The sequence below is a fragment of the Phalacrocorax carbo genome, chromosome 7 (assembly GCF_963921805.1).
Source record: "Phalacrocorax carbo chromosome 7, bPhaCar2.1, whole genome shotgun sequence".
Lineage (NCBI taxonomy): Eukaryota > Metazoa > Chordata > Aves > Suliformes > Phalacrocoracidae > Phalacrocorax > Phalacrocorax carbo.
The window spans coordinates 37,135,054-37,154,819 of NC_087519.1; the positions used below are offsets into that span (position 1 = coordinate 37,135,054).

Sequence of the window (19,766 nt, forward strand, 5' to 3'; positions counted from 1 at the left end):
GTCGCTTGGGGTCACCCCGCGAACGGCCCCCGCCTCCCTCCCTGCCCCGCGGGTTGCTGTGGGAACCGGACCGGGCTTCTGATGTCACCGGGACGGTTGCTACGCGACCGGTCCGCTCGCCCGTCCCTGTGTGAGGTCACTGTCGCCATGGCGACGGGCCGGGGCGGGGCGGGGGGATGCGGGTCCTCCCGCGGGGCCGGGGGGCGGGGGGGCGCTCCCCGGAGCTGGGGCCGGCTCCCCCGGTACCGACCGAGGTGCTTCCCCCACCCCGGGCGGGGACCAGGCACCGGCGGGGGGGTGTCCCGGTGGAACAGCAAAAGCTTGCCATTAAAACAGTGAAAAAGAAAATAAAGCTTTTTTTTTGGCTCGGCCTGAGTTATTATTTTTAGAAATCCTGGTGGAAAAGCTGCCTGCATCGGGGACGTCCTCCATTCCATGGGAAATGCAGTTCCCTGTGGAAACAGGCAGCGGTGGGGGTGGGCTCCGTGGGGAGCGGGTCACGGGTGGTCTGGGGCAGGCTGGGGGCAATGGGGGATGCCAGGGTGGCATCGGACATGCAATGGTGCTAAAGCAGCAGTCCAGTTTTTGCTCTGGTCCCAGTCCCCAGGGGCTGCTGGGAGGCTGCGGGTTTTACATCTCCCCCAGCTTGCATTCCTGCTGGAGGTGGTTTATTCCTAAGCCTTGACATCTGCTTTGTGGAAAGCAATGGAGCTGCTCCTTCCGAGGCACAAATCCCTGCTCCCCTCCTGCCGCCAACTTTGGGACTCTGGCTGGGCCCGGCAGCATCATGGCCAGGCTTTGCTCTGCTGGGCTGGCAGCAGTGGACCCGTGGGCATGCCCGCTCACTGCCTGGGGACCTGCCATGTCCCTCTGCCCTGCCATCCCCAAACCTGTCTGCTACCCTGGCACTGCTGGTGATCGCACTGGCCATGATGCCGTGGGGATTAGTTTCCTCCGGCTGGAGATTTAGCCAAAGCTACTTAGTGAGAGCCACGCAGGGCAGGCAGCAGACGGCTTGGTCGGATAGAGGATATGGGGAAAGCCGGGATATACGGCCTGAGCCCTCCTAAGGGTGCTGAGTGGGAAATGGGTTGCCTGGGGTTAATAGCTCAGCATCCCTGTGTGAAGGCTCAGCCAAACAGGGTGTCCTGCAGTGTCTTTCTTCACTCCAGTGAGCCCCCAACCTCTGTGTTGCTTCCAAAGCCTTATAGAGACCTTCGAGCCAGATCTCTGTCCTGGGCAGGTGGGATGGAGAGACAGGGAAAGGGCAGACCCTGCGAGCAGGGTGCTGCCAGTCGAGATGTGGGATAAGAGCCAGCAGATGGAGGCAGGCAGACGGAGGAGTGTGACGCTGCGCCGAGGCGCTGTTTGCTGTGACGGGATCTTGGCTCACTGCTGGTTAAACAGCTGCTGAGCCTACTGGGGCTGGGGGGGTTGTGGGCATCCTGAGGAGGAAAGGGATGGGGATGGGGGTGGGGATGGGGGTGGGGGTGGGGAGCTGGGGTGACCCCCCGGTGTGGGGGGCAGCTGGGGAGAAAGCAGGGAAGGGCTTTTCTGATAAAATTGTGGACCTGAGGGGTTTGGCTGGAGCTGTGGCTGGGATATGGAACAGGGGATGGAGGGTGCCTGCAGCCCCATCTGGGGCACATATCTGTCTTGCTGATGGCATGAAGAGTGCTGCCTACATCGCTGCTGTGTTGGATCTCCTGGACCGCTGCAGAGACCAATAAGAAAAACTCTTTGCTGAGCCTCCACAAGCTTTGCAGCAGGCAAAGCTGTTAGCAGCAGAAAGCCCCCCACCCTCCCACGCACATGGGCAAAGGGGGAGCTCCACCAGAGGAACCCTGAACCTGCTCTGGGCCTCCAAAGTGCCTTCATCCTCTACTAATGCACGTTGCCTTATGGGAAGAGGCTCAGAGGAAAATCTGGCTGCAGTGTGGGGAGAGGAAGGAACCACTATCACATGGGAAGAGTTCAGCAGGTGGAGGAGTACGGTGGGTCTTGGCTTGCAACCACCAGCCCAGGGCACTGGGCTGTGCTGTAAATGGAGGAGAGACTGGCTGCCTGCTGAGAGGCTTAGGGCCTAATCCTGCTGGTGCTGAGCCTGTGCAGGATCAGTTGGGACCCTTGCATAGCATGTGTTTTAACCCAGGTGATTTGTAGGGATGCCGTCATTGCAGTCATTATGCCCCCAAGCCCTCTGTGGTGCCCTCCAGCCTGACCCCCTCTCCTCACCCAGGTTACCAAGGGACGGGACAGTATGGTCAAAATCCTCCTCTGTCAAACCAGAGCAACAAATCCTGGTCGCCGCTGAGCAGCCCCCATGTGCCCTGCCCTCTGCTCGAGCACAAGGCAGGATCCTTCCCTCTGGCCCCTGCTCCAATGCATCTGCCCCCCACCACCAGCTACCTCCCTCCTTCCCAGGGGAGGGGGCTCTGGTTTGTCTGGTAGGGTGGGGAGATGTGGGCCAGGCAGGCTGGCTCTGTGCACACCTGAGCCAGGTGAGGTTTGTAGAGAGCGGTGACAGCAGATGAGACCAGGGGATGGAGCAGAGAAACAAGGACCGGGTTTTAGACACCTCCTCCCCGTTTTACACCCGGAGCAAAAGCAGGGGCATCCAAAGCTGGAGGGATGCTGAAAGGAGCTGCTGGCAGGGAGCTGTTGTGCAGCCCTTTCCCTAAACCTCCCACAAGCAGGGCACTGCCAAAAAAGCCATGGTGTCTCCCAGGCACAGGGTCACACAGCTCTGAGGCCCGGGGACAGTCCTGCCATGCCACCCCGCCTGGGGACTCCGCTCCGGGTCTGGTGCCATCGTGTGGACACCAGACACTTCCACAAACCCCTCGTCTCCATCCCTGTGCTCCACAGCCTTCCCTGACCGGAGGGACGGGGCTTGGCAGCGCTGCTTTCACAGGCTGTCCTGAACACCAAGGGGGTTTATGTAGACCTCCCACCACCCCATGTCCCCCGAAACCTTGCCCACTGCCTGCCTTTCCCTCTCAGCCACTGGTGCTGTGCCCTCCCTCCCCACACCATCACCCACACTGCTGTACCCCACCTGCTCTGGGCACCCCCAAACTGTGACTGCACTAAGGAGTCAGGTTCCTGCTGATCGGGTGAGAAGCCCTCCCAAGTCCCCTGGGCAAGGGAAAGGGGGACAATAAACGACCACAAGTGGCCAGACATGGGAGGATGTGATGGGGCCAGGGGGATCTGCTCTGCGCTCCCCCACCCCTGAGAGAGGCTCTCCCCTGTATACCAGCCTGCTCCACCCCCATTTCACACCCCTTCTCCTCATTTCACACCCCTTCTTCCTCGTTTTCCACCAAACCCCACACACCCTCCATGGACAAGCGCAGACCCCTTTTCCCAGGGGTCACGGTGCCAGCCTGTTCCCAGGGCGCCCCCATCACCAGCCGCACCGGTGCCCAGTCTTGTGGGCATTGCCACCCTAGTCCCTGGGGGCTGCAATGAGCGGGCACAGCGCGACACCCCCAGCCCACCCCGGCGGTGCGGCGGGGACGCAGGCAAATGCCTGCCCTGCCCGGGAGCCTCACACCAGCGGGGCCAGTTGGTGGCCAGTAGTGGCCAGTGGCCGTGGGACACGCGGGAGCTCCCACGTGTTTCCACCAGAGGGAGCCAAAATGCCACGAAGCGTGGGCATGGCACGGCAATGGCCGCCCGCCGTTGCAGTGTCGGGGCCGCGGGACGTGCCGCAGCCTTGGGAGGCAAAACGGGGACTGTCACCCCTCCATGTGGCTCGCAAAGCCAGCTTCCCAGGAAACCTCCTTCCAGGTGCCACACACCCCGGGGAGAAAACCCACGTGTCTGTCCCTCCGTGGGCCAGCTGGCAGGCTCACAGCTCCTGTCCCAGGGGGCTCGCAGCCTCCAGACCCGGCGGCTGTACCCTGCTGCCAGCACTTTCCCCCAGCTAAGCTGCCTGTACAGTGAATTTGAAGCTTGACATACCTGGAAACAGCAACTGCAGCAGCAAAGAGGGTGTTCACTGCACCTTGGGGCAGCCCCAAATCAGCTCTCTGACAAGTGGGTTTCTCCCAATTCAAATCACCCACCACCACGTCCAAGCCCAGAGCAGGGACGAAGAAACTCTGCTCTGATCACTTTATAGTGGATGTAACTAGTCTAAATTAATGCAGATGTAAAGCACCAGAAAGGCAGGGTTTGAAACAATGCTCCTGGTGCTCTTGGAATGGTAGCTCGTGGCGCCTCACCAGAAGCTCCTTCTCGTTCACACCCCACTGTTCCCAGGTTTGGGTAGCGTCAAACACATTATTGGTGGGAAAAGGGAGCAGGATGGAAATAACCTGCCAGATGGGGATGGGAGGTAGGCGGAGGGAGAGTTGGAGAGGAATATTGCAGGCAATGCTGCATGACGCCAGAGGAAAATCTCTCCCATTTGCCCAGCATTTGCTTGTTTATTTAAAGCCCGCCATTAGCAGGAGCCACATGGGATGGGATTCACATCAGTCCTGGGTGAATCAGGTGCCATGTTCTGGCCATGTGTCTAATCCACCAGTCCTCTTCAAATTCCTGCTTTTCTCTGAAAACTGCTGCTTTCTGAAGCAGTCAGGAGGTCTGGGCATCCCAGACCCTCACCTGCACAAGGGAGATTTTTGGCACATCAGAGGCTGGGACTAATAGCAGGGGGCTGCCATGGAGTCAGCAAGAAGGAGAGAAGTTGTGGGCCAGGGAAAATCATAGCATAAATGGGATCTGGGCCAAATCCAGGCAGTCAGCTGCAGGCTGCCAGTCAGCACTGCTGCCAGAGCAGCCTGACATGGCCAAGGAGAGGAGATCCCAGCCAGTTCCAGCATTTAATCCTGTCTTCCCGGTGGAGCAGCTGGAAATGCCTAGCTTCGTGGGGACTTTGGGACACAGGAAGCAGCCAGAGGCCAAGATGCTTCTGGGAGGCCACCAAGCCTGGCTGGGAAGCCTCATCTGAGAGCTGCAGGTCCAGAGGAAGGGAAACCCTTTTAGAGGTTGCGTTTGTGCCCCAGACCCTTCCCACCAGTCCCAGTGACACTAGAAGCAGGGTGTGCATGCCCCAAGTCTTGTGGTGGGTCAGCTGGGATGGGGAAAGATGCCTGCCTGTCTAGGAAGCACCTCAAGGAGGGAAAAGAGGAGACAACAGGAATTTCCTTAGAACCACGGCAGCAGGCAGGAACACAGAGGGAAACTGAGGCATGGGAGATTGGTCTGATGGGAAGGGGTGGGAGAGGGCAGTTGAAGCATGTGTGCTAAATGTACGGATGCACAACTGCCCCCAACCCTTTCCTCTAGAGCTGCTGGTGAGGGTGTCATTAGGCTGGTGGCTGGCAAGTAAAGGATTAACCCAGTCCATCCCTTCACCCAGGTGCTGCCCAGCCTGGCCCAGCTGTGGGTGCTTCTCAGGGCTATAAAGGGGCTGAGGGTGGGGGCAGCTTGGCTTGCTCCCTGGGTGGGCTGGAAGAGGTTGTAGGAAGGGCTAATAGGGCAGAAGGGGGCGCTGCTGCCTCCAGGCTTGGAAAGGGGGTGGCCGTGGGGCCGTGCTAGGGTCTGGGCAGAAGTGGAGGTGTGTGCAGTCACCCTAGAGCCTGTTCCCTGGTTTGGGAGTATGTTGTACTGGTCAGTACAGGGAGTTTTACTGTGGTGAGGCTGTGCCAGCCTGACGGCTTTCACCCGCTGAGCACTATCCTGCCAGAGAGGAGAACTGGACAGTTGGATCTGCTGTGCTTGTGAGATGTGGATTTGGGGTTATCCTCAGTGCTTGCAGGTGGGATGTTTATTTATTCTGGTTTCTCTCTGAGTGTGGAAATCATGCTGAGAGTCTGTCTTCTCTATCCCTCCACTTGGAGAGAATTATCATCACTAATATTCTTCTGTCCTGTGGGTGTCTCCAAGGTCTCAGCTATTGGCAGGGTGACTTTGGTGTCTTACTGTGGTTCCCCAGGATGGGTGTCATCTAGACCTGCCACCCTGCATGTGTCTACTTAACTTGTTAGTGCCTGTGTCCCCACCTCTAGCTTTACTCCATCACTGTATGTGTCACACCATAACTAAGCTGATGTGATGTGGCCCTGTGGCTTCTCATTCAGCCCATCTTGTGCCACACTGAGTGGGTGGGTTTGCCATCCCTGGGTGTGGTTACTATGTTTTTTCATGGTCACGGTAGACGCAGGTCAGATCTTTGCTCTGTGTCCCATCTTGTATGAACACAGTGAAAGAGGGGCTGGTGAGTGTTGCAGAGGCAGGGAGGAGGAGGTGGGTGGTGGGGTTGTGGCTCTGGGCTGAGGGAGGTGTGTTGCAGCACTGATGGGTTTGGTGGGGTGGGCAAGCCATGGAAAACAGCATTTGCCAAAGGCAATTTCATCTTAGAGGGATGATCAGCTGGCCTGAGATATGGTGAGCTGTCACCTTGGGGGCCATTGGCAGAGGCAACTCTTGCCTGCTCACCTTGACCTCTGCTTGACCTCTGCTTACAGCTGGATGGGGTGAGGTGATGCCAACAGCCCCGGGAAGTACAGGTGAGCCCTCTGCAAAGTCTAGGCCATGGGCCATGACCCTTCTCCCATTTCTGCTTCTTGCCTATCCTGATGTGGCATACTTGATCCGCCCCAGCACAGAAATCAGATTTCCTGGATGCTTCAGTCTCCCTTGCCTCTGTGATGGTCCCTTCTCCCTGAATCAAGTGGACAGGTAGGTTTTACAAGGAGCTGGGAGCTCGTCCAGCTCCAGTTTGCTGGCAGCAAAACACTACAGGTTTCTGAAGGGGCTAGATCTGCTGTCCTCCCCAGGGGAGTGTGAGCGTCCCCTGCTCTCTGGCACGGCAGCACTGCTGGCAGCCATCTCACAAATTGAGGTGCTGTTTGCTGCCTGTCCTCGGAGATGAACCCTGCCAGCTCCCACAATTTGCTAGATTTCTTCTCAGTGGGCAGGAGTATTTCAGGCTGTTTAGTCACATTTGTGTTTTTGTTTTTTTTTTTTTTTCTTCTGGGGGCTCAGGCCACTTTCATTCACACTAAAGTTGCTGCATTGGCATCCCTGAAAGCTTGTGGTGTTCCTTGAGTTTTGATTCTGTCTAGCTGAAGCACAAACTTACTGCTGGAAAAAATGGAAGTTTTTGCATGTGTCTCACTTTTTTGAGTTGAATTTATCTTTTGGATGCAGAACAAGCCTGGAAAAGTTCAGCCCTGAAGTTTATCAGTGCCTGGAAAGTGAGGCTTAGAGTAAAAACCTGTCCCAGGACCTGGAGCAGAGCCTGGAACCTCCTGCATAGAGAAGATGCAAGGAGAGCGTCTTGTCTCATGCCTGGCAGTCAGGTGTGTGAAAAGGGTTTTGACTGTGATATGTGGGACTGGCACCCTTGGCTGCCAGCTGGTTGGGGAGGTGCTGGGGCTTCACCAGGCACCCTGAGCCCAGCTCTGCTGGAAGATCCCATTCCTTTACCATCAGCACCAGGGTCCATTCTTAGTTGAAATGCTGTATCTGGAACTGCTGTGATGTTTCAGGTGACAGGGTGACCATCAAGTCAGTGTGACCCTCTCCAAAGCCTTCTCACCTCCTACCTGCCCCGTGCAACTTTTCCTGTGCCTTGAGAGAGGATGTTGTGGAGATGGGGAGGGCTCCCTGCACTTCTCCCTGAAGCAGCTGCTCTCTCACCCCCAGCCTTTTTTTGTCTTCCAGTGAACCACTAAAGGTGCCAGCAACCAGTGTAAGATACTCCTACTACTGACCCCATGATGAGTTCCCCCTTTCTAGCCTACATCTGTATTTGCTGCCATGTTTGTTGTTCTTCGGGATGTTGTTGTAGCTGGTTGTTTTTTTTTTATGGCTGGAGAGTTTGATCTTTACTTGTAGAGTGAGTCACTATGTGGCAAATGGGATCCTAACACCTCTGTGATATTTCCTTGCCCAGTGTTCTTCGCAAGCAAGGCTTTTCAGAGCTCAAGCAGCTGCTTTTCCTTCTAGATGAAAACCTGTTCCCAGTCCCATTTAAAGGCTTATGAATTGGGTGCTGAGGGCAATGTGCAGGCAGGGAATGTGTATCTCTGGGAGAGCTAATAAAAGTCATGGCAATCAATCCTGGGAGACCTAGCGGGCACCTTAAATCAACTTGCAAATGCAAAGTGGCTCTGAACCAAAGGATGGGGAGAGAGGCTGTCCCTGTGCTGTGCCATGTAGTTATCTATCTTTAACTCACAAAGGAGGAGGTTTGGAAGGGAATAAATAGAGATTTCTTGATGCTTAGGAAGGTGCATGAGGTCTGTGCTCCAGAGAAGGTCTTGATGTAGCTGAGGCGATCCCAAGCACATTATGAATTTGCCAGGATATTTTCAGCTGTTCCTCTGGATGTCCCCTGGCTTGGCTGTGTTGCTGGGTGAAGGCAGGGCTCATTTGGCCAGCCACCAAGTGTGTCACAGTTTTTGCCACAGAGCAACTTTCAGCCAGAACAAGGGATTTCCAACATGGCTTGTCTGCTGCTCTGCCACAGCTCTGGTACTCGCTGTGGGCTGCCTCTTATCCTTCCCAAGCTGGCATTTTCCAGGATAAAGAAAATGTGGCAGTAGCTGTGCCCTGAGCATGGGGCAGGGGGATGCGAGACCCCCCTGCTTGCAGCTGCCCCTCTCTTCCCCAGGGATGCTGGAAAGGGGTACAAAATGCCATCTCTGTTGCTACAACTGGTGCCAGCATCTGCTCTGCCACTGCTGCTGACCCCGCGTGGAGCCATGGGGCAGCATCAGACAGGAGCTGAAGGAGATGGTGAGGAGGAGGCAGGAAAATGGTGTGTTATTAGCAAAGCCCTGGCCGACAGATACATCTGCAGCTCGGGGATGAAAAAAAAACCTGATGCATTTTTGATCTTGGGTGATTTATCCTGGCCTTGGCAGAAAAACACGGTCTCCAGTCTTGTGCTGAATGGGGGATGCAGTGCTGGGGTTGTGCGGCTGCTTGTCAGGATGCCCTGGCTGCAGCCAACCCTCATCCTGCTCCATCACTGCTGGGGGCACAGCCAAGGCAGGACCCCTGGGCAGCTTGACCTGATGGGGACCTGCAAAAGCCCAGTGCTCCTGCCAGGTGAAAAAGCATTTCAAGTCTGTGCTGGCCCTGATTAGCAAAATTATGGTTGCCGTGGAGCCTGAATACCTGCTTAGAGAGTGCCTGTCTTCCCTGTCCCCACAGCAGACCTGGGGAACACATGCCATGGAGCAGAGGCCAATTTTGCTGTTCCTTAGAAAGCTGATTGCTTTTATCCCAGTGAACATTGAAATGGTCTTTTTTTTCTTCTTTCTCCTTTCAGCCCAGTTTGGGGTGGAGGAGAAATGCCCCTCCCTAGCAATTTCTCAGATGAGCTGTGGGGCTTTAAGTGCAGTCCTTGCTGCAGGGAGAAACCTTGGACTGTGAGCAGGGTACCCACCCTGCATCCTACAGGGATGCGATTACCTGTCCCGGGGAACCAAGGGCTCCTTTCTGGCTCCTTTGCCTGGTGCCTACCCATTGGAAAGGGTGCTGGCAAGTTATGACCAGCTCAGAAAAGGGGACTTGGTGATCTAGAAAGAGCTGCCGCTACTGGGAGAAGTTAAGATGTTACCTTCTTGGGCTGTGCAAGAGGGGATGAGGAGGTAACAATGCTGAGATTATATTTTGGGAGTGGGTACAGCTTTTACAGAATGTAAAAAGGCCTCTGGAGAGTTAGTGACTGGAAACACACAGAGTAGTGATGGCCAAGAAATTATTAGAGGAGGGTGTCTCACACTGGACAAGGATGTGTGGGTGGGCTCTGCTGGGTAAATGACAGCAGTGCTGCTTTGGAAAGGCCACCCTACTGACCTGCATTCACCCCCAGCTATATTACTGCAAAATTACCCAGATCCAGGTCTGTCTGGTGCCCTGCAGGTCTGAATGGTTCTTCTCAGCCTTAGTGACTGAAATGAACATCTTCCTGCTCTGAGATACGTCTTCCGGACATGCCAGCTCCAGGTGACTAAAGAGGGGCACCTTTGAGTAGGCAGATCCCAGCAGGGAGAGAAGCCCCTTTTCCATCCCTGTGGCTAAGAGATTTTCTTGTTCTCCAAGGGGAGAGTGTTTATTCTTGTACCAAAGCTTCATAACCCCGTTCTGTCCATGCTGGCTATTCCTGCCTAGGAAGATTTGCTGCAGCAATGCCATGAGAAGGGGCTGCTCACCTGCTTACTTCAGTGGCAGTGATGGGGCGCTCTTGCCTGCTGTAGGATGGCATGGAGGGGACAAGTGACTGTCCGTGCCTCCGTTTCCCTCTCGGATGCAGTGTCACTCTGGCTTGGTGTCTTTGTGCTCAGGATCAGAGGGTGTTAATTAAAACTGAAAACCAGGGGATGGGGCACAGACAGCTCTGTAAAAGGCCGTGCTGGTCTACCCTGCAATTACCGCGAGCGATGCACTCTTGAAAAGAGTATGGAGTGGATGTGGTTGGTTATTAGGTCTGCAGCTCTCAAGCTTCAAAGCTGCTGTTTGTCTTCTCTTTTGGCTTCTTAATTCTCCTGGTGATGCTGCAGAGCCAGCCTCGCTGAGCATTTCTGTGCCAGCCTTAACCTGCATGTGGAGGAACCTAGATACTGTCAGGGACAACCTCCACACTGGCTGGCTGGGACAGACGGGTGCATGGCAGAGAGCAGGAGGAAGATTGGAGAGATCCCTTGGGCTGGGGTTATTCAGGGATCCTCATGGGTGTTCCTGACTTGCCTACTTGCTGCTGAAATTTCCAGCCCAGAGGTGCTCTGGCCATGGAGATGGCTGGGCTGTGGCCAACAGGTTGTGGCAAGGAGCAGGTTTTGTTGTGCTGCCAGCCATCCCCTCTGCTGCCTCCCTGGGCAGGGTTAATATAAAGTACCTGATAAGGGGAATAGGCTGAAAGGGTCATGCTCCTATGTGCAGTTCATCCCCTTTAAGCAGTGGGGGAGCAGTAGTGGAAGAGGGGTTGCCACCTCCTGGTTACCTGGTTTATCAGAAAATTGAAAACCAGAATGGATCACTCCGAAGTGCTGTCAGGCCTGCGGGGGCTTGGGGGCAGGGGTAGAAACAGAGATGCTGACGGAAAAAAGTGACATGCAGCCCCTGAGAGCTACCAACTCTTCCCGAAGAGATAAAACAGCAGGTAGGGTGGGGGCTGCAGTTATGGGGGATGCTTCAGTAGGCTGATGCAAATGGTGGAGGAAAAGGGGAGGCAAAGGGAGAAGGACCCCTGGTTCTGATCTTACAGCAAAACTGGGACGGGGAGAGCTGGACTGTGGGTGAGTGGGACAGAGAGGCCTGATGCCATACTGGAAGCCAGGATCTGTTGCGGGGGTGGTGAGGGAGGGATGTGGACAGAGGGGCCCATGGTTCAGCTTTGAGTGAATCAAGTTCTGACTGGTCCTTGTCCCTTGCAGACTGTCCTTACCATGTGCCTTCAGCTAGGAAAGGAGGAGACTTCAGGAAAACAGATGCTGAAGTTTGGTAAGAGCTCAGCAGCAACTCTATTGCTTTGCTCCAACCCAAGCAACCTCCAAAAGCTCCAGTCCCAGCAGACATCCCCTCATCCCCATGGGGGTGCAAGACAAATGAGCTGTGGGCGTCCCTGCAGGGACAAGGACACGGGTGCAAAGCTTGGGGGGGGGGGGGCAAAGCTCAGGCAGGGATGAGGAATGGGACAGGGGTGGGAGGCATCATGGCTGCATGCAGGGAACAGCCTCTGCCCAAAGGATGGGGGAGATGGCTGCACTGCAGTGCACAGAGTCCAGGGACCAGCTGGGACTGTGCTGGGAGCTGGGTGTGTTGGGTGTGTGCTCAGCAGGGGAGGCACATGAGGGATAGAGAGAGGAAGGAGAATGGGAGAGAGAGATTTCTAGAAATGCTTTACCCCCCAGTGCAATATCTCAGGTGGACTTTTGCTCAGGCTCCTGGGGTCTCAGTGGTACAACACAGCCTGCCTTGGGCATCCCTCTGGGAAAAAGCAGCCTGTGCTCCATCCAGAGGCAGGGACAGAAATCTCTGCCCATCAGCTGACCTTTCTGGCTCTGCCACCCAGGAGCTGTGGCCTGCAATGTGCCAGCTCCCAGGCACCATTGCCCACACCAGCATCTGGTAAGCCAAACCCACTGAGCCCCTGCCAGCATTGCCCAGCTGCTGTCCCAGTGTCCTGTCCCTGCTGTCACTAGCCCTGTGATATAAACCCCTGGGTTTTAGCGTGTCTCCATCCCCAAAGGGAATGAGGTTTCTTTGCTTTCATCAGTCCCTTAGGAGTGGGCCGCACCTATTTTCCCTCCCAGTTTCAGATACTATTTCCAGTTTGGTTTTTTTTCCCCTTGCATAATGACTTGTTTACAGCTATTTACCCTCCAGCCCTTTGGTTTCAGTAGCTCCTCTCGTCTGCTGCAAGAGATGATGTCCTGAGGAAAGTAATTTCTCAGGGCAGCCCTGGACCCTTCCTGCCCTCTGTGTGTTTGCTCTGCCAGCTTCCCTCTGTTTGCAGCCTGTTTGCTGCTGGGAGCAGAGGCAGAGCCAGCTTAGGGCCACCAAGCTGGCCCAGAGCTTTGCTGGTTTTGACCTACCATCCCTTGCCAGCTCTGAAATTTCTTTGAGCGTTGAGCTCTGCTACAGACCCAGACACGCAGCCCTCCAGGGCTGGCACTGGCATGCAGTGGCACAGAAATGGCTCTGTTGGCATTCCTGTGGCCTTCCTTCGCCCCCGTCATTGTCAGCCAGGGGGGACAGAGCTGGGCACAGATCCATTGCTCCAGCACAGTGGCTGCAGGCCAGGGAGGCCGTGGGCTGATTTTGCCTTTGCTGTCAGCTTGTGTGGAGGGGCAGGATGTTCAGAGGCCAGGCACTCTCAAGGCTTTCAGGATCTTTGTGTCTTATTAAAACGTGGAGGAAAAATGTCTCTAGGGCTTTGAGGGATCAGTTCTCACTGTGAGCCTCAGCCCCCTGGGCTGGTTTGAGCACACTGTTTCCACCTGCCACCACCTCCCTGGATGCAGTCTCCTGCTGCTCTCCTTCGGCTTTATTTCACCAGCCAGTGGGGAAGTGGGGTGCTGAGTGTCCCTCCCCACCCCCCCAGCATGCGGCTGGCACCCATCAGCCCAAGGGTGCTCTGGAGCAGCGTGCCAGTGTGTGCTGTCCACATGGGTGGCTCCTGAGCAGGGGCTGTGCTGGGTGCTCTGCCCCAGTGCCAGGCTGTGCCTGGTGGCCCTGGGAACATTTGCACCCACCTGTGTGCTGCCAGCCAGGCTGTATTTGCTTCCCTCTGCAACAGCAGCAAGGCAGAGTGTTCCTGTGGGCACTGAGCCTCCTGGGAAGGAGGGCGCCAGTGGGAACTTTGTGCTTCAGTTTCCACCTTGGGCCATGTGAAGAAAGAGGGGTGAGGGGTGCTGTTCCTGTCTGCTGTGTGCTCTGGCATCAGGAGGGGTATCTGGGGGGGCAGCACCCCAGGGGCAGTGTACTGGTGCTGGAGGCCACCAGATCCAGGCAGCTCCTCGCAACCTGGCCACAGGTGCTGTGCTCAGCAGTGCAGCAAGCTGTGCTGAGGCTCAGCCTGGGTGAGGGTGCAGGGCAGGAGGCAGGTCTCTCTCAGCTCCTTCTGCAAGACTCCTGTCCCACCTGCTTAAATCCAGCTCTGCCAGAGGCTCTTCCAACTCCAGCTCACCCAGCTCAGCCAAACACCTCTGTACACAGTGAGGATGGTGCTGGAACAGGCTAAATCGAGGGGGGTCTCCGGGATGCCAGAGCCCTTCAAGGTGTCGGGGGGGGGGGGGGGAGTGACTGGGTCCCCCTGGGTCCTGCCACCCTCAGAGGGGATGAAGGGACCAATGCGTGTACCTGTGCCCATGGGTGCGTGCCCGTCCCGCGGGTGGCAGTGCCCTTTGCCGTCGCACGGAGCGGCGGAGCGATGCGCAGCCGCCTTTCCCCCCTTACTCCGACCCCCGACTCCACCCCTCCCTCTTCCCCCTCGTCGCCTTGTCCCCACCTCCGGGGGGGCTGGAGAGCCCGGTGGTGGCGGAGCCGGGGAGCCCCCGCCCCGCAGCCGTCAGCCCGGCTCCTCCGCAGGCAGGAGCTGGAGGCAGCGGCGGAGTCCGGCGGTGCGGGGGGTCCGGAGGCGGGGGCGGGCGCCCGTGGGCTCAGCCGGCTCCGACCTGGGCTCGGCCCGGTAAAGCACGTGTTGGAGGAGAGAGGAGCCGCGGGTGGAACGGGGACACGCAGCCCTGCTACGCGTCCGTGGGGCGCAGGAACGCGTGAGTGTGCGTGGGTGTGTGCACGAGTCTGCGTGTACACGTACGCGTGTGCATGTTTGCGTGTGTGCATGGGTCTGTGCGCGGCTACGGAGCAGGAGTGTTGCCCTGCGACCGGGGGCGGAGGGCGGGTTATCAGCAGGACGGGGTGCCAGCGCAGAGGACAGGCAGGAGCAGTCAGACAGACAGACACTGGGCGCGGGGAGGGAGCAGGCGCCGGGCGCGGAGTGAGGGGTGACCCTGCCAGTGCAGCAACTTACTCTCACCGAAGTGTGCCAGGAACCGGCTGGAGCCACCTGCTCCACTGGGGAGTGATTTGGGTGACCCAGGGGTTGCACATCTGGAAGCGGGGAGACCCCAGGAAGCTGCTGGGTCCATCTGCATCCCTCCCGAGATGAGCCCGGACAACTGGCGCTGCAGGGGCCTCTGCACCTGGCGGTGTCAGGACGACAGTAGGGCTGATGGATGCACTCACCGCGGAGGCCACGCAAATGGCAAATCCCTGCGTTGCGAAGGCTGCTGATGGGGCTGGAGACAGCTGTTTCCCCCCCCACCCCCACCCCCACCGGACTCTCTTAGAGTCAATGGAGTTTATTACTTTAATGTATTTCCTCTCTTTCTGAAGAGCATCTTTTTGGCGGTGCAGCTTTGCAAACGAGGACCCAGCCCCCAGCAGGGGTAGGGGCTCAGCACTGAGCTTTGCTTGCTTGCCCTGTGGTGGGAGAGGAAGCCCCTGGCACCCCCCAGCTCGTCCACCAGCCTCTCCTCTGACAGAGGATGAGCAAGAGGTAGATAAGGGCAGGCAGCTTTTCCAAGCTGAGCTCTGAGGGGAGAGCAGCAACAGGATTCCTTTAGCTTGCCTCTTAAGGCAGTGGAGTCTCCATACCCTCCCACACTCCCTCCCCAGCCCAACCCCATCTGGCACAGGGGTGGTGGGACCTCAGCCTTCATCTGGAGCTTCCCAACAAGCCGTAAGTCCTTCCTAGGGAGAAAGATCAATTGTTCCCTGTGGCTGTTTTATGGTTGCCCCATCAGCCCCTCTGCATGGCTGGTACAGTTGGAGTCGGGATTGATTTTTGGGGTTGGCTTTGGGGCTGTATCCTGCTCTGCTGTGGGAGCAGGGAGAGGGGACAGCCCTGCCAAGATCCCCCTGACAATGGGGTAAAGGGGCCAAGGTGGGCTGGGGAGCTGCCAGGGTTGCTTGTAGATGGGAAATGGGGCAAAGAGTGCTTGGGAACCCTGGAGGGAGGTTTGGAGGAGATTTTGGGTGGTTTCCCAAAGGAAAGGCTGTAGCTGTGTCAAGATGGGGACAAAGGTGCAGAGCCATGGTGATCAGTGTCATCCTGGCACCCTGATATCATCAAGGAGAGGGGCAGTGGGAGCAGGAGCAGCAGAGGGGTTGGGAAAGCATCCCACAAACCTCCCTATCTCTCCTCAGCCATGAATCCCTATGTCAACTGCTCCAGCCCCGAGTTCTCCCTGCCCCAGCGAGACTTTCCCATGGAGCCCATCAGCCCTCATCTCTGCAACAGAACTCACCCAGACACCTTGTTCGACCCCAAGGATGCCAACCTGACGGAAGAGCAGCTGCGGGATAAGTACCTGGGACCTCGACGGTCCAGCTTCTTTGTCCCTGTCTGTGTCATCTACCTCCTGATCTTTGTGGTGGGTGCTGTAGGCAACGCTCTCACCTGCATCGTCATCCTTCGGCACCGGTTTATGAGGACACCCACCAACTACTACCTGTTCAGTCTGGCTGTCTCTGACCTGCTGGTGCTCCTGCTGGGGATGCCACTGGAGCTGTATGACATGTGGAGCAACTACCCCTTCCTGCTGGGTGCCAGTGGCTGCTATTTCAAGACGCTGCTCTTTGAGGCTGTCTGCTTCGCCTCCATCCTCAACATCACGGCCCTGAGTGTGGAGCGCTACATTGCTGTGGTACACCCACTCAAGGCCAAGTACATGGTGACCAGGAATCGTGCCAAGAGGGTCATCGCCACCATCTGGGTCTTGTCGGTTGTCTGCTCCATCCCCAACACCAGCCTCCATGGGCTGCAGCCTCTCTACGTGCCTGGCAGAGGGCAGGTGCCTGATTCGGAGATCTGTACCCTGGTGAAGCCGCGCTTGACCTACAACCTTATCATCCAGATCACCACCATCATCTTCTTTTTCCTGCCCATGGGGACCATCAGTGTCCTCTACCTGCTCATTGGCCTGCAGCTCAAGAAAGAAAAGATGCTGGAAGCCTTGGGAGCCAAGCCGGGCAGCGGACGCGACTGCCACAATGCCCGAGGGCAGAAGAAAGTCAAGAGGAGGCAGGTCACAAAGATGCTGTGTGAGTCTGATGCTGGGGAGTCTGATGCTGGGAATGGGCAGAGACAGGGACTATCTCCCAAAGCTGTGTTGGGAGGGTGCTGGGGGAAAGCTGAGGCACAGCCAGTTCAGAACTGCTGGGTCATCCTGGAGGAAGGCTGTGGGGCTGGCTCATGGGGTGTCAGGGCAAAGGCAGATCTGGTGGCTCCTGCCCAGTGGTGGGGATTGCTCATGCCTGCTCCCTCCTGGCCACGAAACCTCCCCTCCTCCAGGAAAGTGCTGGGTGAGAAAGGGAAAGGAGGTGGGATGGGGGAACCTGCCCCCCAGCCCGCAGCCCAGATCTCGTGTGCTGGTGGTAGTGGTGGGATTTCCCAGAGAGGGACCAGTTCCTACCCATCCCCACAGCCTCTGTGGCTGACCTAGGGCAACAATGCACTGCCCCAAGGCTGCACTGGAGCACCCCTCTCTCCCACCGCTCTGTGCCCTTGTTCCCCTCCCCATCCTCATCCCTGCAGCCTCTGGCCACCTTCCCAGTAGCAGGAGCTGGCTGCCCTTGGGTAGCTGTCTCTCCCCAGCATGCTGACCTCTGCGTGCTCCCAGTCCCGTGACAGCACAGAGATGGTGGGTTGCCCAGCCCAGTTCGTCAGCACGGCCAGGACTGCTTCTCTGACGCATCCCAGAGAAGTGGTAATGGCTGTCCAGCCTCCCCCAGCACTGGGGCTGGGAGGAGGACAAAGGGAGACTTGTCCCTGCATGCCACGGAGATGCACCATGGCACAGGTATGGCATCATGTAGGTATGCATCAGGAGAGCTGGGTTATAAAGAAAAATCAACTGAGCAGGAGGAGGGGGCACAAATAGCTCTCGCTCCTTGGACTTGGCCATGCCCCATGGGTTACCTGGTTAGTGGGGAGAGCTTTTACTTTGCTTGCAGAGGTGGTGGGGTGCCCAGAGGCGGGGTGCCTGCAGAGGCATCCCCCAGCTGTGCTGTGGGGCTGCAGTGGGGCCAGCTGCCTGCCGATGGGGAGCAGATATGCATGGTGCAGCAGTGCCTGGTGCAGCCCTGGCAGGAGATGGGTGGAGGGAGATCCTGCCCAGACATCCAGGCCCTCCATGTCAGGACAACAAGGCATCGGGGGGCCCTTCTCCTCTCCCCCTTTCTCTCTCCCATGTTTTTTTGGATGTTCTTTGCTATGGCTGAAGCTGAAACAGGGTGGTGCTTGGCCAGGGACTGGAGGTCCCCGGAGGGGTAAGCCCTGTTCCCCCAGTAACACCAGCTCCTCGGTTCCCCACAGTCGTGCTGGTGGTGGTATTTGGGATCTGCTGGGCCCCCTTCCACACCGACCGCCTCGTCTGGAGCTTTGTCTCCACCTGGACCAGCCACATGCTCCACATGTTCCAGTATGTCCACATCATCTCGGGTGTCTTCTTCTACCTAAGCTCAGCCACCAACCCCATCCTCTACAACCTGATGTCCACTCGCTTCCGGGAGATGTTCAAGGAGGTGATGTGCCACCATGGCCACCGCCTGCCACAGTCACGGAAATACTCACCCAGCGTCACCCGTGCCACCACCCGCAGCACTGAGTGCGAGCCCATGCCCAGCACCAATGGGCTGCCCCTCTCCGATGCCGAGGAGTACGAGCTGGAGGAGGTGGAGGGGGGCCAGGCCACCATGCATGCAACGTCCCTCTGCTGATGAGCAGGAAGACATGGTGCGACTGGGACCAGCTTTCCCCACCACCAGCATCCATCTGACCGTGGCAACCCATCCTCTGGTGGGGAGCAGGGCAGGAGCGATGGAGGGGTCCCTGCCTCTCTGTGCTGTCACACTGGGATGTGAAGGCTGATTTTCTCAGCAGCACTGCTCTGGGGACACAGCAGTGGTGGCCATGCTGTGCCCTGGATGCATTGCACCTGCTGCACTCAGCGCCAGGGCTGGCCAAGGCCAGGGCATCCTTTATGGTGCGGGGAGGGCTGGCTTCTATATCATGGATATGCCAGTAATGCCCCAAAACATCCCATCCCTGCCGGCACAGTGGGGTGCATCTGCAGGTACAGGTGTCAGGGGTGTCTGGCACCCTGGGTTGTTTAACAACACCGTGCTGAATGGGGAGAGGTGCTCGCACCTGGACTTAGACCCACAGGGGCGGGAGAGGTTTGCACGAGATGGAGTATGGAAAGAAAGGTCTGTGGGTAACGTCTCTCTCGAGACCTCCCCAGGGCCCTCTGGCACCGATGTGTCCCTGATTTTCTTGCACACCCCTTCAGTGGTGCCAGTCAGTGTCTGGCTGCAGGGTGCCAGTACAGCTTCTTGCTCCCAGCCTTCCTCCCACCCCAGCACCCCAAGAGCAAGGGAAGGAGCACGACAACTGCTTCCAGAGCTGGAGCCTGCAGGGGGAAATACAGGACAATGGGATGCCCAGGCTGCCGACAGTGCCGAGGCACAGTTCTGCGCATTCCCCATGCCCCACAGATGCGCCCCACTCTCCTCCCTCCAATGTGCATCTGGCAGGTGCCACCCTCCTCTTCTTCAGCCTGCCGTGACCCCCTGCACCCCCAGGAAATGCAGGGGGTCCTCCTCCATCCCTGCCCTGCACAGAGAATTAAAAAACGCCATTGGCCTGATTTGTGCCCTGGTTGTGTCCTCCAGGACCCAGCTCTGCTCCCAGCATAGGACTGAACACAGGCTGTCCTCCTAGGGGGTGACAGGCAGGCCATGTGCCACAGTGATGGGCGCCAGGGGTGTCCCACCAGCTCTGCCTGTAGGTTCTGCTGTTGTGACGAGTCTGTGGGGCTGGGTGGGCTCAGGGCATGACACAGCAGAGAAGGTGTGAGTGGGATGTATGCACCCTTCCCTGTGTCCCGGATGCTAGGGCCCAGCTAGGGCTGGGGCCATTGCTGAGGGGGAGCTGCCTCCGGAGCAGTGGCGATCAATCTGTCCCCAGACACACAGCTCAGGAAATGTCATGAAAATGCCAGGGATTGTGGGCTGGCTGGTTGTGCTCCCCCGGGCTGGAAGGGCCCATCGATTTACTGTCCGAGATCAATGCCGCTGACTTCCTGGCATACGCCAGGTCCTCCTGCAGGATGAAATATTGAGGCTCTGAAATGCCGCCTGAGGGGCTGTCCGAGCAGCTTGAGCTCTTGACTTGCATTACTTCCTCAGCCCCAGTTCCCCCTGAGCCAGCTGGGGAGGCTCCCCTGGCT

The 19,766-nt window shown here is 57.5% G+C and overlaps 1 protein-coding gene across 1 annotated transcript; it reads left to right on the forward strand.

The window, feature by feature from the left end:
* The first annotated feature begins 15,683 nt into the window (after positions 1 to 15,683).
* On the forward strand, positions 15,684 to 19,667 carry NMUR1 (neuromedin U receptor 1). The gene is made up of 2 exons (XM_009507062.2): positions 15,684 to 16,578; positions 17,852 to 19,667. The coding sequence occupies exons 1-2, from the start codon at positions 15,684 to 15,686 to the stop codon at positions 18,253 to 18,255; spliced, it is 1,299 nt and encodes a 432-aa protein (XP_009505357.1). The 3' UTR covers positions 18,256 to 19,667.
* Positions 19,668 to 19,766: the final 99 nt, after the last annotated feature.